Here is a 27363-nt window from a genome sequence, read left to right on the forward strand (position 1 = left end):
CCACAGTGCACGCTCTCACCCCCTGCTGGGCATCAGTTTAACTGCACCGGATTTACGAGAAGCCCTTGGCATGAGAGCGAATCGGTTACCCTGTTGACTTTCCTTCCCAACATTGACTGTTTCTGACACAAACTGGAGTAAAAGTTAGCAACAGCTGCGGTCTTCATACCAACAATCCAATAGTGTAACACCCGCGAGCAGCTGTTTAGTTGAGTTTACATGTGTAAATGTGCCTTTGCTGGAACATATTATGTATGATTGTTTTTGTTGGCATTTTGGGACAAATATTAAGGCATGAATTACAGCCTTCTCATGCAGCACATGAAAAGTCAGGCCTACATGCTAAAAATAATAATAATTCTTAAACAAAACGATTCTTTCAGCAGCTCTTATATAATATTTAAATGGCTGGTTGACTGTGTTACTAAAACAACCCTGTAGGTTACTAAGGTCAAGTTCCCAATCTATCAGGGAACTAATGATATCCGCCCGTGGAGTGCACAGTACTATATCCTTTGATTTTTTGCCGTGTTTTTTTGGTCCGGGCTTGCATTGAAATATAAAGGGAATTTTAAACCCATTTCAGCCCTGATGCAAGGATTACAGAAGAAGCCTCTTTATCTTTTCACCTTTACAGCAACAACTCAGAGTCACACATATATTTACTATCTCAAAGATTTTGAGAATGTAGCCTTTGTGTGTGCCAGTGTTGTGTTGAAAGTGTTAAATAATAACATTTAAGGATGTTATCATTCATATCTTCACCTGCTTTAGCACTTGACGTTGTTGGTTTTTTTGTAAGTTTTAACACTAAAGCTGTAAGTGTGAGGTTGGCGTGAATGCAGTTTTTCAAACATATGTGTGCACCAGCCAATAGTTACAGCATACAGCTGCGTCTAGTAATCACAATAGTGCAATCTGGAGGCAAAAACCCCTACAGAGGCATAAAGTATGATGACATTAAACTCTGGTTTGGATTAAATAATCAAACCAAAAGTTTGAGAGAAGTCTTATTGGGCGTACACACCAAATGCGAATTAAGCTTTTACATTACATACAAAGTCAACAAAAAGATGCAAATAGACGCAAACTTGTGCTGGACGATGCAAATGAAGCAAATTCGCCAGCGCAAGTTAAAAATATTCAACTCAAGTGAAATATTTTATTTACTCAAGTTAAATCTGGTGAGTAATTTAAAGCGAGAAACACGATAATTAGCATTTTGTGTGCAAGCAGCATTATGGGGCATACACACCACAAACGCAAATTCAACTATTTGCAAAAGTATGCAATGCAAGTCAATGCAAAGACGCAAATAGACGCAAACTCATGCTGGACGATGCGAATTACGTGAATTTGGAGGCGCGATTGCTACAAAAACACATGCTTTTTGCCTCAACTGCGTATTTGAGAAAGTTGAAAATATTCAACTTAAGCTAAAAATTTGTATGACATGAAGTAAAATCCCACGAGTAGTCTAGAGCGACGAATGGAATACTTCGTGTTTCGAATAGACATGAACTTGCACTGAACAATGCGAATGACGCAAATTGGATGCCGCGATTGCCACAAAAACACACATTATTTGCCTCAACAAAAATTCATATGACACGAAGTTAAAGCAACACTATGTGATTTTTTTACCTTTAAATAATGTCTCTAAAATTATTTCAGTGATAGAACAACTTTTAACTGGACAAATTGTACTGTTGCTGCAACCCGAGCAGCCTCCTAGCTGCTACAAGCACACTCTGAAAGTGACGGTGGAGGGTAGAGCACACCCCCCACCCCTCCCCCTGCCTGCAGAAGAGTGTCTGATACCAGGCACTGTTGTGCTTTTCAACCACATGGGGGAGCTGTAAGTCATTTTTACATGGAAACTACATAGTGTTGCTTTAAATCCCACGAGTAATCTAGAGCCAGGAACGTGATGCTTCGCGTTTGGTGTGTACGCAGCATTATAGGGCATACATCCCAAACGCAAATTATTTGTGGGAGTAGATTACTTACAAAGTACATGCAAAGATACAAATAGACATGAACTTGCACTGGGCGATGCAAAGTATGTGAATTGGATGGTGCGATTGCCACAAAAACTGTTATTTGCAGCAAAAAAAATGACACGGAGGAAAATCCCACGAGTAATACAAAGCCACACTAAACGCAAATTGAACTATTTGTGCAAATAGATTACATACAAAGTTAATGCAAAGACACAAATAGACATGAACTTGAGCTGGATGATGTGAATGACGCGAATTGGATGGCGCGATTGCCACAAAAACACACGCTATTCGCCTCAACTGCGTCTTCACCTCAAGCAAAAAATTTGTATGACACAAAGTAAAATCCCATAACTAATCTAGAGCCAGGAACATGATGCTTCGCATTTGGTGAGTATGGAGCATTATGGGACATACACACAAAATGCAAATTCAAATATTTGTGCGAGTAGATTACATACAGTACAAAGTCAATGTAAAGACACGAATAGACATGAACTTGCGCTGGACGATGCGATTTATGCTAATTGGATGGTGCGATTGCCACAAAAACACACCCTATTTGCCTCAACCGTGTCTTTGCGCAAGTTGAAAATATTCAATTCAAGCAAAAAATTTGTATGACACGAAGTTATGCGGTTACCTTGTTTGCCGGTAGGTGCACAAACACGAAACTCTGCCTACTGTATGTGTGCCTACCTGGAGCTTCTTGAATATATTTGCTATCTAGAGTCATTGAATGTCTAATACAACTGGGGTGCTTTTGCAACGAGAGAGTCAAGTCCTCATTTAGATATTCCTAATCCTTTCCCTCTTTTCTTTGGCAGAAAAACCGATGGCGCGAGGTCCACCTGGTGGTATTTTTGGCATCTTGGGAATCGTGGTGGTGGCCGGTCTGATTGTAGGAGTGGTGGCCACAATCTGTATGGTGTACAGAAGAGGACAGAAACCCCGTACAGAGACCGACAATGACCTGTAAGTACTTTAGCATCAAACCAGAGCATCCTTGCAAGTCCGAGTTGTTCTAGGCTGCATGTTCCGGTTTTGTGCTGTTCACTTGCTAGGCTTTTCTGTTAACCTTCATCCCATGTAATGGTCATTTGGGATGTTTAAAGAAGACATTGAACAGGTAATGCTGAGCCTGTCATTTTTATTCAGAACTATACAAGTGACCCTGCAGATGTGAACGCTCAATATTTAAAAGATCAGTGGCTGTCACTAGGATTTAGCATCCTCTTGGGACTCTGGGTACCTTAATGAACAAATAACCTTCAACACGTTGAGGTCACCACACTCAAAATGAGCAGAAAAAAGCATTTATGAATCCATCTCTTATTTTGCGGTTAGTGGATACACTTGATTGCTTAAGAGCATGTTATCTATTTGTTAAAGAGGCTTCTTGATTGCTATGTAGACCTCATTTGTCCATTTCAGAGTTTTGAGAGACAGGTGTTTCAATCAGGACTGATTGCAGGAGACCCGTCAGATTAACACCAGTGCCTGTCAAATCCCAAGTGCGATAGATAAACAAAACACTTCACACTCGCCTGCATTAAACACATCATTTAAAAAAATGTAAGGATGGGAATTTTGAAAGGCTGAGAATTTTGGCCCTAGTGCTGTGCCAGTATTTCTGTTTGACAGAGTTATTAAATAAGATACTATCTTACTAGATTTTAATATTTTAATAATGAATAATAACTCACAATTAAGACTGTTTTATCAGACGCAGGTGCATAGGTACGGTTACCTGGCTGGCCTTAAGTTAAAACTTCCGATCTGTGTTTGTTTAACGTCTGGCTTGTGACTAAACTTACCTCTGGAACAAATCCATTGTTGAAAATTGTTGTAATGGATCACCACTGTACGAAGAGGTTTGACAGCCAGGCAAGAACACACGTAGCTGACATTACATATATTAATTTTATACAGTAGCATTAGCTTAATAAATGCAATTAGACAAAAATTCACAATGTTATGAAATTAACATTGTAGATATATTAAAAATTAGTTATGCAGCAATAGTTTAAAAACATCCAATAGTCAATATTCAGAATTTGGTTAATCCAAGTTGTCAGGCACAAAACACAGGATCCCAATGCAGTTAACAGAAGGTTTTATTTAAACAATAATGACAGCAAACAGACAATGGCACGTCTGGGCATAAAGCCACACCAGGGCAGACGGCTGAGACGGGGAACACACACAGGCACCGGAACGATGAACCACACACGCTCGGGCTCCGGCCAGACAACGAACGGTGGGAGGAAGAATGGAGACCCCGATACGGGGTAGGGTGCGTAGACCGCTCCCGTGAGCGCCGCGTCACGGAAGCCACTGGGACAGGGGTAAATCCTGCGGCGGGCAGAGGGAGAGAGAGAGAGCGTTAGAGACACTGATGAGAGAAGCTGGACAGCTCCAGTGATGAAGGACCTCTCCAGTGGACAGCGACAATGCCGCGATGAGTCTCCGCCGTAAAGTGATAGACCAGTCTATAAATCCAACAGAGGTTGAAGACAGTCCGTAACAGGCAGCAGAGAAACAGTCCAGAGAGCCGTCAAGTAATCAGAGTCCACAGGAAAACTCTCGGGTAGCAGTGAGCTCAGACTGGGGTAGGGAAAATAAATCCACAAACTAGAATCAGACACAAAACACGACTAGAAACTAGGGATGGCTGACGCGAAATAGTCGTTCCGAAGCTTTGCGAGATCCCGAAGCGCAGATGTGTCGAAACACTGATCCGAAGCGTGATTCAAAACACCCATGTCACGTGACTATGACCAAATGAAGCCTCGAAGTGTTTCACTAAGTGTTTCATCAGGTGTGGTCTGCCGAATCAGCCTTTGATTGGCACGGTCGGGAACAGACAACACAATCGCACATTTGTATAAAAGTGAAATAAACGCATATTGACCTTGCGGGTTTTTGTGAGAGGAGTTTTTTAAAGGCTGGAGAAATTATCTGTAAAAAAAGAAGTAGGCTAATTCCTTCCACACACAGCAGATATTTATATGTGACATGGTGGCTTGATATATTTTATTAATTTCTTATTGTTTTATGTGGTATTTATTTATTTATTTAATAGACCATCTTACAGTTATTGACAATAATGAGCCTAAAAGCTCATGTAGTTGTCAAACAGATGTTAAAACAACAACAAAAAATATGTATCTTCATTGTGACAACGGTAATAATAACGCATTTTCCGGGGTTCGATCCAAGGGTTTTTTGCATGAGAGTCGATGACACTATCCACTCTCCCACCTGATCACTTGTGTTAATCAATCAACAGGTGGGATACAATTTGTCAGCGCTCGTCTAAAACCTTGTCAAGGCTGCTCTATGGTAATACGTGCGATTGACCACTAGATGTCACTGTGGAGGCGGTTTCGAACCATGTTTCGAAGCCTCGACACAATTGATTCAACTGTTTCAGTGTTTCACGAAGCCTCGCTCTGCCCATCACTACTAGAAACTAGGGTAGCTAGAAATGGCAAAAACATACGCCGTGACAGACGAGTATATAGACAAACTTTGACAATCCTTTGACAAATTTGACAAACGAACTTGCAAAGACACACTAAACACATAGGGATTAAATACACAGACATGATGACGGGATAACAAGCAACAGGTGAGGAAGACAAGAGGAGGCAATCACACAGAGCAGGAACACCTGTGAGGAAGCACACGTGAACCTGTAAAACACATACAAACACAAGACAACCACAATACAAACAAGACAAAACCCTAAATATATTTATATATAAATAAATATATATAAATATATATATATACATAAAAACAGAACACTAGACTAAACAAGACATAAAAACAAAGACTGGAAAATGCAAGGGAGCGGGGATAAAGTCACAATGACAAGAGAATACAAGGGAGCGGGGAAAAGTCACAAGACACGAGAAAAGCGTGGTCTGATATGACAATACCAAAACCACGTTCTCCCACACAAAACATTGTACTGTAAGGACCCTGCCATACAAAACTAGATGTAATTACCAACAAGATTATGGCAGAGTCCTCACACAAGTTAGTATAACCAACTATCGGTATAGGAAGATATCAGTCTGAATCAGAGTCTGAGTCGTTTTAGACACTTTTATGGGGATATCCGCCATTGCAGGACTCTAGTCTGAATCATCGTCTATTGGAATTGGTGGAAATTTTTTATATTGGTGGTCTCTTTAATCCAATTAAAATGATGAAAAATATGAAATGATGCTTTGAAATATAAATCAAAATGATTAAATATTTGGACTATGATGACAAGAAACAGTGACAATAGCTGTGTCCCAAATGACATATACATACCGTACTTTCCGGACTAGCCGCACCGGAGTATAAGCCGTATCATTCAAAAATGCCTCATTAAGACGAAATAACATATATAAGTCGCAGTGGACGATACCTCGCATTTATTTAGAAAAAAATCCAAGCTGAAGAACAGACATTTAATCTGGAAAGGCAAGTTATTCAACTAAACAATAGCAGACAGAACAGCAGGCTGAATAGATGTCAATACGTTAAAGTAATATTTTCAGTTATTTAAATGATAAACCATAACACACAGAACTTACCTGGAAGGTTGAAAAGGCCTAATTAACCAAACAAGCCAACTAGCGTGAAGTTTGCACACTCGTCATTCCGCATCACTGAATCCATTAAATTACATAAATACAGAAGCAGCATATAGCGGACTCTCGCGGCTGTAGACAGTAATGTTGTCTCTTCCCTCAAAAATGTCAAAATTAATTCATACTGACTTACAAGGCGCACCTGACTATAAGACGCTGCACCAGCCAAGTTATGAAAAAAAAACGTGGCTTATAGACCAAAAAATACGGTTTGCACATAAACTATACATTACACAGTACTTTACAGCCTAGTGTATGGATTTTCGAAGAATAGTAAAATCCCAAATGGAACCCTTAACAATTTTTTACTAACCTGAAGTGTAAGCGGCTTCTCAGATTGGGGCCAATGACATAAAATGCATAACAAAATACATATAGAAAACGCTATAGAAATAAAATTGAATTGATGTGTGTCAGAGCAGCAGGCACATACAGTACTGTAACAACCTTAACTCTGTACATACACCTCTGTTGTGGGTATATTTGACCCATGTGGCTTTCCTGATTTTGCCAAGTGTTTGATTTCCTCAGGGTAACATTACAGTATGTTGACCCTGGTACAACATTTCAATCAACCAATCAGATTTCAGAAATAAGCTTACAAATTTAAGCTTACAACCAGGATTAGCTGCTTCTAGACCATTGTTTTCCACTTACTTATTATTTCCCTCGGATTTTAGGGTTCGGATACGGTTAGGGTTGGGTTGGGTTTAGGTTTTATTTACAGAAATGTTGTTCTTGGGTCAACATACTATGTACATCTCTCACTTGGCAAAATCAGGTTGAGCGAAATATACAGTATTGCAAGTAATACCATATACTATGTTAATGCAGACAAGCAGATGAAACATCAATAAGCAATGTTTGTGGTTGTAGAGAGCTAATCCTTGAGCTGTTGTGGTCCTGAGTAGGTCAAGTTGGACATGATTTACTTAACTTTGCTTGACATATTGCACTAGGACATCTTCATCAGCTAAGCAGTTTGCATTCCCTCTGAGACCCTAACCAAAATGCAAAGATCACTAAGCAGGCCAGACTCCAACACAGTTACCACTCTCATAAAAAATATAAATCATGAGAAATTAATTTGTTGACATATGGCTTTCCATCCCTGCCATATAGAAATTTGGACCAACTGACCTGGATTGGTGCATGGCCCATTAGCAACTTAAGTGCAGAAAACATTCAAATGTACAGTAGGTACTTATACAGTCTAATATCAGTTCAAACTCACACTGGAGTCACATTGGATCAGCCAGAGGGCCCCATTACAGTTTATCCTCATTTAACTCTTTGATTTTGTGCAGTTAGTGCTGGCGTGTCCTTCTGAGGGCATAATAAATCCCTCGCATGAGAAAGCACTGGCTTCTGTCCTTCATGGGAATAAGGCCGCGGCGAACCACTGCGAGGGTGTGAAATTTGGCACAAGATCCACCTCAGTTCCCAATTACCTCAGTGATGAAATTTGGATGCTTATTTGAGGGATCAAAATCCAAGCCAGCGTTTCAAGATGGGAAAGGTTGATATTAGCCTGTGATACTGCCAGTAGATTTGAGGATAATTCAATATCTTAATGTTAAGGTCTTTTTGTTGCTTGTTTGTTTGTTTACCCAGGATGCATTATTTCCCCTGCCTAACAGTAATTTGTTTTTTGCCATGACTGTCATTATTTGTGAAGGAAAACTAAGGGAGTATTCAAATTATCATAATTCAACTTCTAGCTCATGTTGTTTTCCCTCAAGAATTCCGAATTTACCACCCAGCAGTAAATGGAGCACTTGTGTTCGCCGGCGAATGTAAATCAAACCCGTGCAGCTCCAATAAGCGTCAAAACCAAGCGTTCGGACGCAGTCTCATCTTTTATCTGCGTCAAGGGTCAGTGTACGCCTCGGCCAAGCTAAGATTGAATAGTTCGTTAAAGACCCTCCATGCCCTGCCCACTTTCTCTTTCGCAATCAATCCACATGGCCAAAGAAGCAACTAAAGCATGCTTATTTCATCTCAGAGGAATGAATTAGGAACTAATGAGGCAGTTTGTTTCTCGTCTCCCTCTGTATTGCTGTCGTTGTTGGCTGCTTTGCTGCAGTAATCTCTCTCTTTCTCTCTCTCTCTTGATATCCCAGCATTGCAGTTGCTGATAGCTGTGTGACAAAGACAGAGGCCGCTGGGACTGAGGGCCCAGAGAAGCCTGAATCCCCCACCAGGAAAGTAAAGGCCACAGTCCACCCAGTTTTCCCTGATAGAGTTTCTGTGTGGCATGATGGCCTCCAGTTCAGTCTGTTGAGTCTTGAGCAGCATTTGAGCATAAATTGGAAACATAGTCTGGATTTTCAGAAATCACACATGACCAGTATGTTTGCAGCCAAGCATCAGGAAAAATGTTTGTAGAAGTTTTTATTAACAAGATGATGGTTCAAGCTGGTACAAGCTGGTAGACCTGCCCTGCATTCGAAATTGCATACTGCAGTACACCCTGAATTTTCTGAAGTAACAACGCTATCTTATTGCAATTTGTACGTATTTGAACTCATTCCCGCCAGCCATTTTTTTAAAAGTTGACCGCCAGCATTTTTTTATTTTCACAAAAGTTTTACAAAATGCCTTCCAGGAAAATTTTCTTCTAAAAATATATATATCAATCACATAAACATTGCACACCTGTGTATGATAGGTGCGTAGTAGAGCAGGACACGAAAGTCCAAATATTGACAAATGACAAAAGAGAGGTCCCGCACACTATCCACTTGCAAAAAATTGAAGGATTTATTGCTTTATTGCAACGTTTCGATCTCTCGATCTTCTTCAGGCATCAAACATATATTAATATATTCTATGTATATTCTCATATATATATATATATATGTATGTTTGATGCCTGAAGAAGATCGAGAGACCAAAACGTTGCAATAAAGCAATAAATCCTTCTATTTTTTGCAAGTGGATAGTGTGCGGGACCTCTCTTTTTTCGTTTCTAAAAATATATAAACATACAAATATATCAAATGAAAGAAAAGACCCTCTGCTTTCAAACAAACAATAAACAAACAAACAAAACGAAAAATAAACCGTTTCATCCTATCTATATTTTTTCTCTGCTTATAAACGTAATAAACTTAATAGACTTAAATATGGGTATTTTTCTTTAAAAATATTTTTTTAGCAAAAAGCTGAAATAATTGCATTTTTGTGAAGGAATTTTTTTTAGAGATCAGATTCAGAACAATTGTCAAAACATACACAGAGTTTAAAATTAGTAAATAACCTTTTGGCTTCAGTTTTTTCAAAAATTGAGTAAGTGTGATAATCAAATGGATAGTTGCAGAATAGCATAAAAATTCTTCAGAAACACATTTTTTATGCAAATGTTTTCTCTTAATTTACGAGATAACTCGTCAATGGCGGGGTAAGAGTTAAGAGGTTGCTATTTTGTATGAATTTGTACAACTACATTTGTAAATTTCTGTAGAATTGGCCTTTGACCCTGTGACTTTGGGGTTAGGGTGGGGTTTCATTGTTGTTGTTATTATGGTAATCATACGATTTTGCATAATTAACTTAATTTATACGAATCGTAAAATATGTTCAAAAGTCTCGTGAGATCAGCCCGGATGTAACTACTTACTGACTTTGTTCTATATACTCGTAGATATGTACACTAGATGTCGCCTTGGCTACGGCAGTTCATTGAACCGAATGCGTCAACTAGAGCCGCCATCTTGAAACAGGGGAATCCTGCATCAGCGTCATTGTAGGCAATGGTGTAACAGAAATAAAATCACATGAACGCGATTTTCTTGGTTTTCTTTTGGTTCGTTTCAACAGTCAGACATGTATTTAGCATTTAGTACAGGAAAAAAATAAAAGTTTTGATTTTATGAAAATTCACTTTTTCTAACTGTAATGCATAGTGCTAGTAGTCCTTACATCCATACGCAGCACAAAAGTTCGGCATTGTTCATGAATTCGAGTACAGGCGGAGATAGCAGCTTTACATAGATACTTCCTATGACAAGACCCCTGTTCCAAGATGGCGGCGGTTTTGACGCATGCTCAGAGCCCCAAGGCGACATCTAGTGTATATATCTATGCTATATACTGCAGTATGTGTGCAGTATGAATACATTGTGGACATGTTATATCCACCATGTTTTTATTGTCATGTGATTTTCATTCACCTGACATAACAACCATGAGCATAATTTACTCAGTTGTTGTTAAACAAGTAATTTTTATCCACAAGAAATCAATTTCTTTGTACATGTATCACTTACAGTACACTTACACTTGAAAAGAGCCACCCGACTCACAGTTTCTGGATTTTTATTCAAATTTAGTGGCTTTTCAGCTCCTGTGGTTTCATGGAATAAAAATGTGTCCATTAGATGCATACTTAGAAATCTCAGTTTTTTTACACACTGTTTTTGCAGCGTTGGGTCAAAAAGGGACAAACCCCTGCAGCTGTTGGGTTAAGTTAACCTAAAAATGTTTGCAGTATACTTGACCCAACAATGGTTTAAAATGACCCAGCATTTTGGGTCGAAGCAACCCAGCATAGTTTAAATTACAACCCAACAGGTTGGGTTAATTCCCTCTTTGACCCAACATTGAGCATTTTATATTTTAGAGCGAGGTTTTGGATACTGATTGTCGCCTACTATGAAAGTAGTCAATTTCGGATGCAGGGAATCTTCTTCTAGCGTGTTGTCCAACCAATGACCAGCTAGCTAATGACAAATGTGCACTGCTCACTAGCTTGCAGCAATTACAAACCAGATATCATGCTGTAACACAGCCAGCAGCTTTAGCTGGATTTTCCATACAGTAGACAGAGATAAAGAAATGCCCGAAAGATGTGTGCACACTACAAAGTTTCACTTTTTGAAGTGTAACTACACTTTCATCATGCATTCTTTTGATGAAAAGTTATTTGTGTAACAATCATTTCCCGGGAGGATTCTCGTCTGCTTATTTTCAAAACTAAACCTACTCAAAGTTACCTATCCACACTGCAAAATACAGTTTTAAAATTCACACTGCTCAATATGCTAAACACGTCTCCCTGATAGTGTCTCGTTTCTCTTCCTGTTGCCATGCAAGTATGTTTCTGTCTGCATGCTCATCATTTAAATTCCTGATAAGCAGTTGTGTCCCTTGTTTCAGTGACATATTTCTGTGCTTGCGTTTAGTGATCATTTAAAATTAAGTGTCCATTCTGTAGCATGTATTCAGTCATACAGTATGATGTTTGTTGAGCAGGGTTGGCGTTATGACATGCAGATGCTTTTCTCCAGAAAGGTTTTATCTAAAAATAAAATTAGTAAGTAATTTTTCTATCCTTTGAGCCTCACACAAGATTTGTTTTTGTGGGTGTGCCGCATGAAAGGTTTGGAAGTAATCACCCACTGCTATAATTGAGTAACAGTGTTGCATGTAAAAAGTATGTGTGGAATTGCACGTTGCAAATTATTTTTAAAGGTGTGGATATTCTCCTTCACATGTCATTAGAGATAATGAAATACACATTCTTTTCTGGTATTACTACTTTACTTTTTTACTTTTGCTCCTTACATTTTCCCACAAATATTTGTACTTTTTACTTCTTACATTTTCAAACCAGGCTCATTTTAATCTGTATTTTTTAATAATAATAAAAAAATCAGGTCGGGAGATCTGTAATGTTCCAATGTGATCTCTCCCTCCCTCCCTTTGGGCTGCGTCCAAAATCGCATACTGTGACAGTAGGTACTGAATTAGATGAAGTACCTACTCATCGACGATTGAAACAGTACAACAGAACAAGAAGTTAGTCGTTATGGAATGACGTTAAACTAGCGCAATTTAACCTCAAGGGATTGCTATTTAATATATGTATTGGCATTTAAATAGAGCTGCGTTACCGCTTTTGGGCATTTTTTTATAAAACAATGCCCCTCCGTTTTCTTATTCGTTGGATAACTCCTTTCACGGGGGCTCACGGCATAGCAAAATGTCCATTCAATGAACACATCGTGATCTTACCAGAAGAAGTAGGTCACCTGGGTACTTTTCGCCCTACTGCTTTTGGAACACTATAAATTTGACATACTACTCGCCTCGCCTACAGCTTTTCGCCTACTATATAGGAGGGAAGTAAGTGCACTGTAAAAAATTCAGTAGAAATTACAATGTTATTGCAGCTGGGTTGCCAGTAATTTACCGCAGATTTAAATTTATGTTATTTACTGGCAAGAGTTTGTTTAAAGTTAAATACATTTTAAATATTAACAAGTCTTTATCTTTACAGAATAAAACTATACAATAAAAGCCTCATGCAAACCATTCTGGGAACCAGTAATCATCATCAACATTTTTTTGTTTTTTGCTTCAGATTTTGTTTCCCAGAATGTTTTGCTTGATGCTGTTTTTTTAGTTTTACTCTGTAAAGACAAACACTTGTAAATGTTTAATATTCATTTAACTTTGAACAAAATGTTGCCAGTAAAAAACGTAAATTTAAATCTACGGTAAGTTACCGGCAACCCAGTTGCAATTTCTACGGAATTTTTTTAAGACAGGTGTCTGCGCAGCTGTAAGCAGCACACATCTCTGACGTTGACAGTCAACATGCATGACTCGTAAGCAGCTCATATAATAAGTTAGCTAAAGTTTTGCTAATGCAATATGCCTATGTCATGGCCATACAGGCTAATGTACTGTGCTAGTCCATTTATAATAGAGACACTACATGTGGATGCAGTAAAATTTGCGTCTTATAATGTCATCATAATCACCACATTAGGCAAATTAGGCATTGACAAATTAAAATTCGCAAATGTCAGATGCATACATATGACAAAGTAGTGCAGGTGAATAGGATGAATAAAAAACCGGCATTTTACCACAGATCTTTCCCACTTAATGACTTTTCCCCCAGTTAATACAATGTTATGTTTAAATATACAGATTAACATGTTTTGGTTAATTTAGAAGAACTCTTTTACTGGGCGATTTCCCGGATAGGGTTTTAATTAATCCAGTATTAGGCCTTAGTTAAATTAGGACATTTAAGTCATTTTTACAAACAAACTTTACAAAAAACAAAACTTAAAAGTTTGGTTTATTAGACTAAAAATAAGACCTGGAACATGAACAAAATAAACCAACATCTCAAAACTTCATGAATGAAGTACCAGTGTGACAATAAAACAGGAAGTATTAATGGCTATTTTTACTTAAGTATGTGAGAGCCTATTCTTCTTTACTTTAACTTAAGTAAAACGTGTAGTCAGTACTTTCATTTTTACCAGAGTATTTTTAAACTTGAGTATCTGTACTTTGACTTAAGTAAAGGATGTGTGAACTTTTCCCATCTCTGTATGTCATACAGTAGTCACATACTTTTTAGTCGTATTCTTACCCTGATTTAAATTAAAGCTGTTTTTAAAATAACAAGGAAGTGTTGAGTTTTGAAACCTATAGGATATTTTTATAATATAATGACCTCTTAACTGTCAAAAGATCAAGGAGAATTTGAATTCTTAGTTCACGAACCCTTTAAGGGTTCGCACCAGCTGTCCGTTCCATTCACATCCTCATTAAAAACTGAATGTGACCTACAGTAAGAGAAGCTTTCTCCAAACTTTTCTCCTGCCTCTCATTTCATTTGTATCACAGTACAAACAGATAAGCTCATAAAAGATACTGTCTTATGAGCTACTACAAGCAAAAATACTCTTTATCACTCGTTGCACTTGTTAACTAATGTTGATAATCTTTGGTATATTTTAAGTCACATAATTTTTCTTTGATACCTAAATTATAGGTAACTGTTACTTAAAGGTGCAATGTGTAAATTTTAGTGGCATCTAGTGGTGAGGTTGCGAATTGCAACCAACGGCTCAGTCCACTGCTCACCCCCTGCTTTTGAAACACATAGAGAAGCTACGGTAGCTGCCACCGGACAAACATGTCATCGTTGGAGACAACTTAGTAAAAATAATTGTCCGTTAAGGGCTTCTGTAGAAAAATGGCGGCACAAAATGTGGACTTTCATGTAAGGGGACCCTCTTTGTATGTAGATAAAAAGGTCTCGTTCTAAGGTAATAAACACATAACAGTTCATTATGAAAGGTCTTTGTACACACCTGATCATATAGTTTTGTATATTATTTTGCATTTCTGTCAAGAGATCCTTCTAAAAATTACACACTGCACCTTTAAATGTATTAAACCTAAACGTTTTTATCAATATGTATGTTCTCTGGGATTCAAACCCACAACCAGTGCCGTGCAGAGACCTTCGGAGGAGCAGGTGCTCAAGATTTTCCGATTGTGTTCAGGCATTCGCGAGCCCATTCCACCCATTCGCCTGGTGGAAGGGGTTGGCCTGGACGGGGGTTTGGTCCCACTTTGTCCGTTTGCAAAAAGTGCACTTTGGGCATCACAAAATGCCACACTGGGTGAAAGAGCAGGAGCTCAAGCACCCTTTGACCCCCCGCACGTGCCTACACACACCTTTTTGCACTGCTAACGCAAAGCTCTACCAACTAACTGAGCTACATGAACATCTTACTATATTACATTACCTGACATGCTAGGAGGGTATAAATATTTTGTCAGTGGAATTCATAAATATATAAAGTTGTATAATAATGTTGCCCATACCAGAGTATATAGACTAAAATGATAACACATTTGTATAGTTTACGTTTAAGCCCTATGCACTAATGGATTATTTCTGTCTCTAGTGATGCTAATTAATGCAAATTTTCCTTTGATTTCAAATGTGGTCTTCCTGTTTACAAAAAAATATGTAGTAGTATTTGATTTTTGAGAGCATGTTGGGCCATAACCGAACTGGTGTTGACTTGTGACAGCCAGAGCTAAAGTGATATTAAAGTCTCTGCTGCAATAATTTAACTTCCAGGCTCTACCAGCAAAGCATGTTACAGCGACAGGGCTATGACAGAGTTGATTATAAGACCGACACAACAATACGGATCAGCTTTGAATTCCCTTGGAGAGACTTCAAAGCACTGTGATACTGCTGCTGGATCTCAACACTGACGCACTTTTATATATAATTTAAAGCTTTTCCAGTTACTCGTTTAGTTGATTGTGATTTACAAATGAAGAAAACATACGATATTTATTTATTAAAGATAGACAGACAGCTTCATGTTACTGAACCACACTGTGTGCAGGTTCGATTTCATTCAGCGCTACACATACCGCTTGGTGATGTAAAAGTATCACAAGAGTGTCTCGAAAGCATATTTCTCCGTATGATTTCTTGAATTGCTCTCATGGTACTTTGATGCCATTCGCCTGTCTGTTCTTGTGGCGCCACATGAAGTTGAATACACAAGTCTGCTCTCCAGGCACTTTCTCAGTAATTTCATTTCAAGACGATCGGATCACACGGTGCGGCATGAAGTCAAACTCGACAAATGTATACTGTAAGTAAAAGAGAAACTTCACCGATTTGGCATTCAGCTTTGTATCAGTAGAAACCCGGCAGTATTTCTGAATGACTGTGTTTCCCTCACTCTAAAAATTGGGTCCCTCTTGCCCCCCTTAGAGGATACATATCTGTATTGTGGTTCTGGAATAAAAGTCCTCCGATGACAAAAAATTACGATTTTTGCATCATCGTAAAACTACAGCCAGTAATAGGAGCTATTTCCACATGTTTTAACCCGCTCATAGGGGTTGGACTGCCGAGTCCATTCGAAAAAGTATGAATCAAAGTAAGAGTCAGCCATCTTAATCTTCGCTAAGGCTCTCTCTTTTCAGCAGTAAACATTTATAACAATAGGCAATAAACCGTGTCAGCTATCTTAGTTTTGAAGTCGATGGCAGAAGGGGATTTTGAAGATCTAGTGCACGAATCCGATATTTCTGGCTACACCTACGAGCCGCAATACAGCGAGAAACAAGAGGTGCAGGAGCAGCTGCTTTAGCCGATGAGCGAGCCTTGCCAGGGGGTCAGGAAGAATGGCCAGAGCCCGGGCAGTCTCGAGCTGGTAACAGACAATAAACGTTGTCAGCTATTTTAATTTTTAAGACAATATGGCAGAAGGGGATTTTGAAGATCTGATGCGCGAATCCGTCGCTCGTGGCTACACGTACAGGCCGCAATACAGCGAGAAACAAGAGGGTGCCGGATCAGCTGCTTTAGCCGAGAAGCGAGCCTTGCCTGGCGGTCAGGAAGTGAGGCTATCGGTGTACTGATTATTTTATACTAGATCCGATGGAATATAAATATTTCTCATGTGTAATACATTGAATAATACACAAATGGATGTTATATTGTGAACGCTTAGCATGGACATTTCAGCAACGTGAACTTGCCTTTGGTTTTGACTGACGTGCTGTTTCATAATACAGGTTATGAACTAGTCCAGTGCCTGTGGATAATCTGGTTTTGTGTGTGTTTTTAGTAATTGTTGGTTTGGTGTGTTTGAGTGCTCATTGTTCAAAATTAAACCGCAAAAGTTCAGTGACATTTTTATTTGTGCATGGTACAAAGAAAAAACTGATACTGACATAATGATATACAAAAAAGGGAGAAACGGAGGCCAGAGTATAAAGTGAGTATTTTGTTTGTTTTTCATATCCGTCAGCTGAGCTATGGTTGTTATATTTACATCTATAAACCGTCAAAATCGGCAAATGATGGAAACTCACTGCTTGTCCTTTCCTTGTTTTGACTGTATATCCCGGTACAAAGCAACTTATCACAATTTCGATGGAAAAAAGGTAGCATTTAAAACAATCTATCAACTAACTCGTCACAGAGACTCACGTTAAAGATGCTCTAAGCGAATTCACGCACCATAAAACATTTTTTGTTACATACAGCAAACATTTCCTCACTATCTGCTTGCTGCCTGACCGCTGATCAAACTGTAAAAAACCACGATCTCTGTAGACAGCCCAGGCTCCACAAATGGCAATAACAACACAGTGGCCAAACCTAGCACCACGAAACAAAACAAAGTGTTCCAGCCAATAAACGACAAGAAGGATTTGGGGGTGGGGGCTGGGCGCGTTCATGAAAGCACGGAAGGGAGGGTGAGGAGTTAGCTACGCTCCGTTTGTTTAAAAACAGTTCAAACATCAACAAAATTCGCTTAGAGTGCCTTTAACAGGTGTCATTTCAGTTTTCGAGTCAACATTGGTAGTAGCTAGCCTAGTTGAATGTCCCTCCCTCCTGCCCCCTTGAACCGGTAGGCGTGGCCTCGTAGAGCAGCAATGCATTCTGGGATTTGGTGTTTTTCATCCACATGAGCCAAAAACACATTTTCTGTCTTTTCTCAGCCTAGAAGGCACCAATTTCTAAAAAAAACCTTCACATTTCTACTACATAGGTGATCCAATTTAATAATATATTCATATTTAAATTGGGTGAAGAATCCCTTTAAACCCGCCAAAGTGGCTAGTGGAAGTACCGTTTTGCACACTAATAATCCAAATGTCAGTGCTTCACAACACATTTTATCAATAAGTGTCAAATGATGTTGTTACGTTTCCTTGCGCTTTTATAAGTGGGTATAATCTTTGACCTTTAGGAGTGGGTATACAGTGTATACCTGTGTATCACATATACCCCATTCACACAGACCTTTGGTTCCAGAAAATACCCGCAAAATTGCCAGACAAGCGTCTGTGTGAACACAAACACGTCCCGTAAATCGATTGTTGCCGGAAAGAGGACCTATTAAGATACACGGAAAACCCTCTGTGTGAACAAGAAGCCGAAACAATGCCGTAATGGGCGTGTCGTGTCGTACAACAAAAGTTATGTTATGGTTCAGCTCTTTAAAACGAGAGATCAACATTCACAACGAGAAACGTCTCAAACTAGATTGAAGCAGTTATCAGGAAATGATAAATGAGATGCATAAACAACGCGCATGCTGTAGTGAGGACGCGCGTGTCATGGCAACATGAATTTGATTCAACCCTTTAATATGAGGGATTTACAACATTCACAACAAGAAATGTCAGCAAACTGGACTGACGCAGATATCAGGTAAGTTAGCTTGTTACTGTGCTGAAGCGGAGATCATTCAACAGCATAAAAGAACGGTGTGTCATGCGCTCCTTTATAGTCTTATCATAAACAAAAATGCACACGAGCGGTTTCTGGAGAGAGAAATAATAAATAATATGCAAACTTCACATGCTGCATAGAAGATAGGGCAGGAATTTAAACAGGTCACGTGTCTTTCCGGAACCTTGCAGATGCCGGCAAATCATGGCAGTGTTAATGAACAAAAATCAAACGATCCCGGAAAAATCCAGGATGCATTTTCCGTGAATTTTCCGGAATGTCTTTGTAAAAAGGGCTATAGACTACACCACAAGGTCTGTATCCAGAAGTTTACAAAACCTCCGGAAAAAAAATTATATGTGAATGTAATGTTTGTTAAATATATTTTAAATATATTTTGTAAGTAATAATTGACGACGGGCCATTGAATTATAAGAAAATAATGCACACCCAAGGTGCGCGTCGTGCCGTTACACCGCTGGTGTGCATTATTTTTAAATTATTCAAAGGACCGGAGTCAATTATTTATCTTATATCACGGGTACCACAAACATTGCTCTGGTGCCTATTTTTAAGACATTTGACAAGTTTGGTGTGCGGTTATCAGAAATTAATGCATACCCACTGAACATTTCTCAGCCAATCAGAATACAGCATTCAACAGACTCGTGGTATAAAAGTTTTAATTGTATATGTCAAGGTTTTTTAGAATTTTTTTCAGCATTTTAACATTATTTTTTAATTAAAATTACGAACATTTTTACAGTGTAGACTTGGTCTGTTGGAGTTGGTGCATGATAATAAACTCTAAATGGTCTTTCATAATTTTTGTATTTCTAAATGAAATTGTGACTGAGCACTGAAGATTAAACCCCATTATTTTCACATTTTCCCTGAGTTCCTGCAAAAGTCACACAGAAGATCCCATTTTAAAACCATTACTAGATGTAGATAAAGGTGAAAGACAACGACTGGCAGATCATCGGCTCCACTAGATCAGATTGCATCTCTCCTTCAGTGTGCAATTAAAATTACCATTAAGATTTAAATGACCAAATAAGATTGTGATCAAAAGAGATCAATGGAGGAATCAGAGACCAGAGAGCTCAAAGTTCTGAGAACACTGACCACACTCAGATCTGGACTTGAAAACAAAAAAGAAAAGAAATGTTGTCAGGGTCATACTCCGGCTCCGACTGTGAAATAAAGAAAACAAAGAAACACAAAAAATATCCTCCTTGAGCATTTTCTTCTCTCTGGATTTAGCATCTCTCCACCAATAGCCTCACTTCCATTGTTAGCGGATCCCAAAAAGTAATTTTCCATTTTTTTCTGTTTCTCCATCTTTCTTCCTAAACCCTTTCTCACAGATTACTCTTTTCAGTGCAGGGATTAGCTATGTTTTTCTCTCTATCCCTGTCAAATCTTCTTTCTTAAGCTGCCCTGAGCCTTTCGTAGCCGACAGACCGGAGAGAGAAGGGCAGGTCGTGAAGGTGGCCAGACATTCACCTAAAACCTGCACTCCTGTATCTCCTGACAACAATGGATAGATCAATGTTTCGTGTTGGTTCGAGCGTGTGGATGCACCAATCAGTCTGTATTTATGTCAGAATACTTTTAAGATGACCTCATGGGGCTCTGGATTTACATTTGCATTAGACACAGACAAAGGATTGACATTTACAAACCTCCGTGAAACTTTAATACATCATAATGCATGAACAGGCAACATATGTATCCAAGAATGTGTTTACTCTGGGATATTAAATGGCTTACATTAAATAATTACTCAGAGGTTGGCAAATCACTTTATATAGAGACGTAACCTATGCAACCAGACCATTTATGATGTCTGAAATGTACCTTCATGTCCTTTAATCACACAGTTAAACATTAAACTGCATAATTCATAATGTAATTGTCAGAATTGACAGGTACGTTTAAGACTATTACAATTTTTCATACTGCAAAAAATGACTTTCTAAATTTTTGTTTTGTTTTCAGTACAAATATCTAAACATTTTTAAATCAAGATGTATTTTTTTAATTAGCAAAATGAACTAAGAACATAATTGTAGTTTTTAGACAAAAACTATACAATTTAAAGGAATAGTCTACTCATTTTCAATATTAAAATATGTTATTACCTTAACTAAGAATTGTTGATACATCCCTCTATCATCTGTGTGCGTGCACGTAAGCGCTGGAGCGCGCTGTGACGCTTCGATAGCATTTAGTTTGGTAGTACAAAATAAAACGTAGCGCTTTTCTAAGCGGATTTAAAAGATGAACTATATTGTATGGCGTAATAGCACTTATGGGAGTACTTCGACTCAGCGCAGTAACACCCTCCCTCTCCCATTATGAGAGTGAGAAGGGGAGCGGACTTTTCAGGCGAGTCGAAGTACTCCCAAAAGTGCCACCACGCCACAAAATATAGCTCCTCCCCCAAATCCGCTTAGAAAAGCGCTACGCTCCACCCTGCACCACCAAACTTGCTCGCACAACCACTCGTCCCAAATAGGAAAAACGCTGATGTGTTTGGTCACCTCCAACCCCATCCCTAAACGGCACCATTGAATGAATGGGGCCAAGCCAAATGCCACCGAAGCGCCGCAGCGCGCCCCAGCTCCCACGTGCACGCACACAGATGACAGAGGGATGCATCAACAATTCTTAGTTAAGGTAATAACATATTTTAATATTGAAAATGAGTAGACTATTCCTTTAAGTGAATTTGTGCTTAATACAAGGAAATAAATTAGGTGTTTAAGAAAAAATGCCTTTTTTTTCTTATCCCATTGGCAGATTTTTTTTGCTTGTATTAACTCTTTCCCCCCTGACTGAAAATTTTAGGAGCACAAGAAGAAAATTTAGGGAACACCTTAAATCAACCTGTATTGCAATTATTCACATTTCTCCAAATTAACGGCATTACTGAAAAATACTAAATAGACTTCACTTTATGCAGTTGCTGCACATGTCATCATGCACATTTGATGAAACTTTCAGAATAGGAAGTTGTAAACCAAAAAATCATACAATCCCCTTAACTAATTCTAGGCATAAGATACATACATATACAATAAGTTATATATTCAGATAATAAGATGAGTGGCATGGTAATACACATACATACTGTATCCTTTACACTTTTCTCATCTTCCAGTTTTCCTTAACTGGGCGCTACTGTCTAAGACCTTTATTCTCATCTATAATCTTTTTGTGTGTTAATGTAGGCTAGACGTTTTCCAGTTCTCTCTATCTCTCATCTCTACAATGTCTAATTTTAAACCCATGTGGGCGCGTGCGTCTTCTTGCGGTTCTGAGTTATGTGTTGACTTTACCTGGGCTGCGTAGACCCATCTGTAGATTAAACAGAGTGCATTGTGACATACAACGTTTGACGCATCATGCAAATGAGCGATAAAAATCAGTATGCGCATTTTGTGTTTTTGTCACGGTTGCCCGCACATGCCCGAGTAAAAAACCCTGCTTGTGCAGTGTCAAAAACTCGATTTGGTCGCAGTCTGGAGTCCTTTCTATTGCCTGGTGCCCCAGGCACTCGCCCAATCCCATCTATGGATAATCCGGCCCTGCCTGGAATGCTTGATTCTTGATTTAGTCATGACATTTTGTTATTCCCAGATAACAACCACCCAACTCATAACACAAGGCTGATCAGGGTACTTTGAGTCATCTTGACTTCACCTTTTGAGTCAACTAGAACTTGGTATAGTTTATCACCTTAAAAATTAATATAATAAATGCAGTTGGCTGTACATTATCCTTTGTTTTATATATGAAAAGTAAAATGTATTTTTAACAGTTATAACGTGTAGTTTTATTTGTTATATATATATATATATATATATATATATATATATATATATATATATATATATATTATTGACACAAAACTCCAATAAAGATAGCTGTAGTGTAAATTAGCTGTTAATGAGAGAAAAAAAACAGCATTTGCTTCATTTTTTCTCTGAGCATTTGATTGGCTAATTACATACAGTATGTCAATAAGTGTATCTCGAATAACAAGGAACGATTTTTGAAATGCAACAATAGTCTTTTAGTTTTACTGGAGATTGAGATGGCTCGGTTTCCAGCAGCTTTTTGTGGAAAAGATAGTACCGAAGAACTGCAGGGTGGATGTTTTTAACAGTCCACCAAAAACAAGTTTACCCAGTGTGCATAGAAATGAACATGGAATGTCTTCTGGGCCAGCGTTCCTAAATTTTCCTGCTACACCCCTGTGACAGCCGTAAATAACTGCTGTGCCGTCATACTGTAGCACTGTGCAGAGCAAGGGCTGTGTTCAATAATGCATTTATCTCTTAATTCTCTCTGATCGTCTTTAAGAGGGATTCAGCGTTTAATCCACTGGTGTGAAATGTAGGAATTCATCCAGTACAACATCATCGTGAAAATAACGTGTCACCACAGACACGTTATTTGCTCTTTTTGCTGATGTGTTTGCTTTCGTCAACTATTAAGGCAACAGTCCAGCTCTTTCAATTTCACTTATCATATTTGCCATTAATCCAGTTAACTCATTCTGTATGGTGTGCTTTTTGTTTGCTCGGGCATAAGCTGGCATTTTTATTCGGAAAAGTTGATGACAGGCCTCTTTTGGTGTGTTTACATCTTTACGACAATTTTTCAATCAGCTTTTTTGTTATTTTTGTGTTTAGGTTATTTATGTGATTTAATTAAATCGAAGTGTTACAAAACACATAATGATTTTGTAGGTGATGACAAACTGACTAATTTGCTAGGATTCTTTGTCCTTCTGTGTAATCATTTTCCTCTTCATTGAAAAACAAATAAAAATGAGACATAATCACATTCTCTATTAGATTTAGGAGTGGTTGATTATGAGGTGCGCAACTGCGGTTGAAATGCAACAGACCTGATTTCATTGACTGGAGATGTGAGTTATTTTCCACTTGATGCGTTTGGGGCCTTTCTTTCCTGATGGGTTTTAGTGGCCAAATCAATTGTTCAGTGCTTTGATTCATGCCTGGTACAGATTTGAATTAAAGCACTATTCTGCCTCTCTGCTTGATACTCAATAAGAGAAAAAAGGTAAACCGTGGTGGTACCTCATAAGTCTAATTGGATCAATAATTACATCAATTTTCTCTATAGAGCGAGCGCTTGGAATTCAGAATGGGATCAAAGAGGGACTCATCATTTTCCACGGAAAAAGAAGCTGCTTGATGGAGGCAGGAGAAAGTTTCTGAATTATTTAGCTGCCTTTCATTTTTGTGTCCCTTTGAAGAAAATAATGATGCATCTGGAACTGACGCTGTCTGTCAAGGTTTATCCCCTTGTAAATCTTGCTGTCTCACACACACACATGCATGGCGTTCCCATGATGTATGGTGATCCCGTTCAGACTGTCTACATTGAGAGCATTTTAAGCCATCAAAAAGTAGGTTTGATTCAGGTGGGAATTCTGGTCCAAGGCAGCATCGCCTTTATCTTTCACAGCAATCCCAGAATGCATTGTGACAAACTTAGTGGAACATAACCTCAAAGATAGATTATTTTAATTCTAAATAAACAGGATATATATTCAATGAATATTCAATAGGAATAGTATTTTTATTGTATTGTTTGTTTAATGTATTTTAAATGTATTTTGTTATGTTTATTCCTTGCCATTGGGGAATTGAGTCATCTCGTCAATTTAGAGAAAATGCTTCTCTGCTAAATTAATTTAATTTTATTTATATAGCGCTTTTCACAATTGGTAATTGTTTCAAAGCAGCTCTACATTAATAGAAGCAGGGGAAACACAGAAAAATCGACAGACAACATAAGTAGCAAAATACAGCGGCTATGAATAAACTTTACAAGCGAGCATATTAATAATGTAACGTATAGAAGAAGGTGCTAAGTTAAGCTAATGTCGGCTGACCCCCCTAGGAGAAAAACCTCCTGACTTTTTTTAGCCAGGAGGGAACAAAGTCCTAGGAGGAAAAAAACCCTTGGGAGATCCTATTTAGCGTAGGGGCTGTTCGCATGTAGTGCAAGTGTCACACAGTGTTGTGGTTTAATATCTGCTCGGTTCCAGACAGGCTAGCTATTGCGGTATTAGTATATTACCCAGACGAGTGATGTGAATGCTTTGTTTCGTACAAGCTAACTATTGCGAGATAAGTACATTTACTAGACAAATTATATGAATGCTTTGTTAAAGAGAAAAATCTTAAGTTTAGACTTAAAATGATCGACTGTGTCTGATTCTTGGACATCAGTTGACAAATCTTTCCAGAGCTTAGGGGCAAGGTAGGAAAATTATCTACCACCTTTAGACACTTTTGATATTCTAGGGATAGTTAAGAGACAAGAATTTTGCGATCGCAGTGTATGTGATGGATTGTATAAGGTATAAGATATTTAACTGGTATCCAATGTAAAGATGCCAAAATGTGGCTTATGTGGTCATACTTCTTAGAACGAGTAAGCACTCTTGCAGCAGCGTGGATAAGCTTATCTGTATCTGATGCAGACAGCATATGGCGTATTTTTGAGATATTTCTAAGATGGAAGAATGCTGTGCAGCAGACGTTGGAGATATGAATATCAAAGGATAAATTACCGTCGAACATCACGCCTAAGTTCTTAACCGTGGAAGATGGCACCACAGTGCAGCCATCTATGGGCAACTTGTAATCTGACCTATGTTGTTTGGAGCGTTTCGGTTCGATAATAAGTATCTGTCTTATTTGAGTTTAGCATAAGGAAGTTATGTGCCATCCAGTCACTTATGCCACTAATACAGTCTGTTAGTTTACAGAACTGGTGTGTTTTGCTAGGATGTGAGGAGATGTAAAGCTGGGTATCATCCGCATAGCAGTGAAAATTTATGTTATGTTTCCTGATAATGTCTTCTAGAGGTAACAAAAATAACGAGAACAGGATAGGACCTAAAACTGATCCCTGCAGTACGCCGTATTTATGACGAGTTTTTACGAAAATCCATATTTCCGCTATTGTTCTTACACAACTTATAAAACACTGTAGCATCAACTTTTTGTTGAAAATGTTGTATTTTTGAAGAAACCTACTCGTATTTGAGAGGTGATAAAAAAAGAACAAATGAAGATAGGATGATTTTTTTAAGGAGATGGTATGTTCTTTCATTTGATATATTGCATGTTTAAATATTTAAATATGAACAGCACAATCTCACAACAGTATGTACAGTCTCATTCGTGTTTTTAGTATGATTTGGCTTTAGCCCAAGCATGGTTGGAGTTTCATTCTTCTTGTTTTTTTGATAATTGCATTCACATCATACAACCTACACGAAATCGCCATCGCCAGTACCATTTAGCTTGATTTGATACGAGCACTAGGTTTTGTCATAGAGCATTTATCCAACCTAAGGCAGAATAATAGAGTAATTATTGATAACTTGATAGCAGGTCATTTAAAATTTCACATGGTGAAAAGTCTTTTTACTGCTTGGTAATGTGAATCCTGTAAGATGCAGGTACTGATCAAACTGTCGATGTTAGAACAGCAGGCATCTGTTGACTGAATGTTGGATTGCTTTGATACATCTGTTTCCAGCTGAGGTCACTTGGGAACAGAATATCAGGACACAGGTCAGGTAACCTGGCTGATTTAATTGAATCATGTGCCTGTCTGATATATAAACAGAAGCTGCACACATATGAAATCGTTTTCCCCTGCAAGGCACAACAGCTGAATGCTAGATGCTGTATAATCCCCACTTACGCATTTGTCCACTCATGTTGCCATACCAGTACAACCAGAAATTGAGGATAACACAAATATTAAGTCACTAGAAAGGCAACACTTTCAAGGGACGAGCCATTATTTAAAACAGAAATTTCTCTGGATTTACAAATCCTTGGGAACTTTTGGGATAATTTAAGTACCCAATCCATAAATATATCACACTGAGTAGTTACATATTGTGGCTTTAAATAAATCTGAAACTGATACCACAACAAAATAAAGGATAGCTAAAGCAAATATTGTTTACTCGATTGATCTAACTTAGGTTAAATTCAATCAATCAATCAGATTGGAGCTTATGATTTTCAAAAAGGTCAGACACCATATGAACAATAAATGCTTCATCTGTGGCTCAGACTACATTACACACAAATTGATGCAAATATATATATATATATATATATTTGGACTGGGCTGAAATACAAATTTTTAGTTCAGTGCAACTCTACTTTGTGAATTTGTGAGTGTCAATTTGAACAATAAACAGCGAATGAGAGCAATAAGCCATCACAGTGTTGTAATAAATGGCACGGCACACATACTTAATGTGTTGCAATAATCATTGATTTGTTTATCACAGCCTATAGCAGTATTTACACGAGCAGTTACATTATTCATATTCGGAGAAGCTGAAAGAGAGGCTTCAGTCATTGTCACACTTATGCAGATTTGTGATTCGCTTGATTTATGGACACTGCAGCTTTTCTGATAATTATAATGCATCATCATTACCCAGTGTAATTGTTTTCTGTGAAAAGTGTGTATGTACATGTGCCATTACTTGCACCGTCAGTGTTTACCAACATTTCTTTCATCTTTTCTTTGTGGATGAGCTTGTTTTTACAGTTTGTTATTTGTCTTACATTTTAAAGTGACTACA

The 27363-nt window shown here is 38.2% G+C and overlaps 1 protein-coding gene across 2 annotated transcripts in view; it reads left to right on the forward strand.

Annotated features, from left to right (window-relative positions):
* The window catches only part of nectin1b (nectin cell adhesion molecule 1b), a 287273-nt gene that overhangs the window by 198506 nt on the left and 61404 nt on the right, over window positions 1–27363 (forward strand). For both annotated transcript variants that reach the window (XM_055173651.2, XM_055173653.2), the window contains exon 6: window positions 2831–2978. In XM_055173651.2, the coding sequence (XP_055029626.2) occupies window positions 2831–2978 (148 nt within the window). The remainder of the gene's footprint in view (window positions 1–2830; window positions 2979–27363) is intronic.

This window comes from Misgurnus anguillicaudatus, chromosome 15 (assembly GCF_027580225.2).
Source record: "Misgurnus anguillicaudatus chromosome 15, ASM2758022v2, whole genome shotgun sequence".
NCBI classification, from domain to species: Eukaryota; Metazoa; Chordata; class Actinopteri; order Cypriniformes; family Cobitidae; genus Misgurnus; species Misgurnus anguillicaudatus.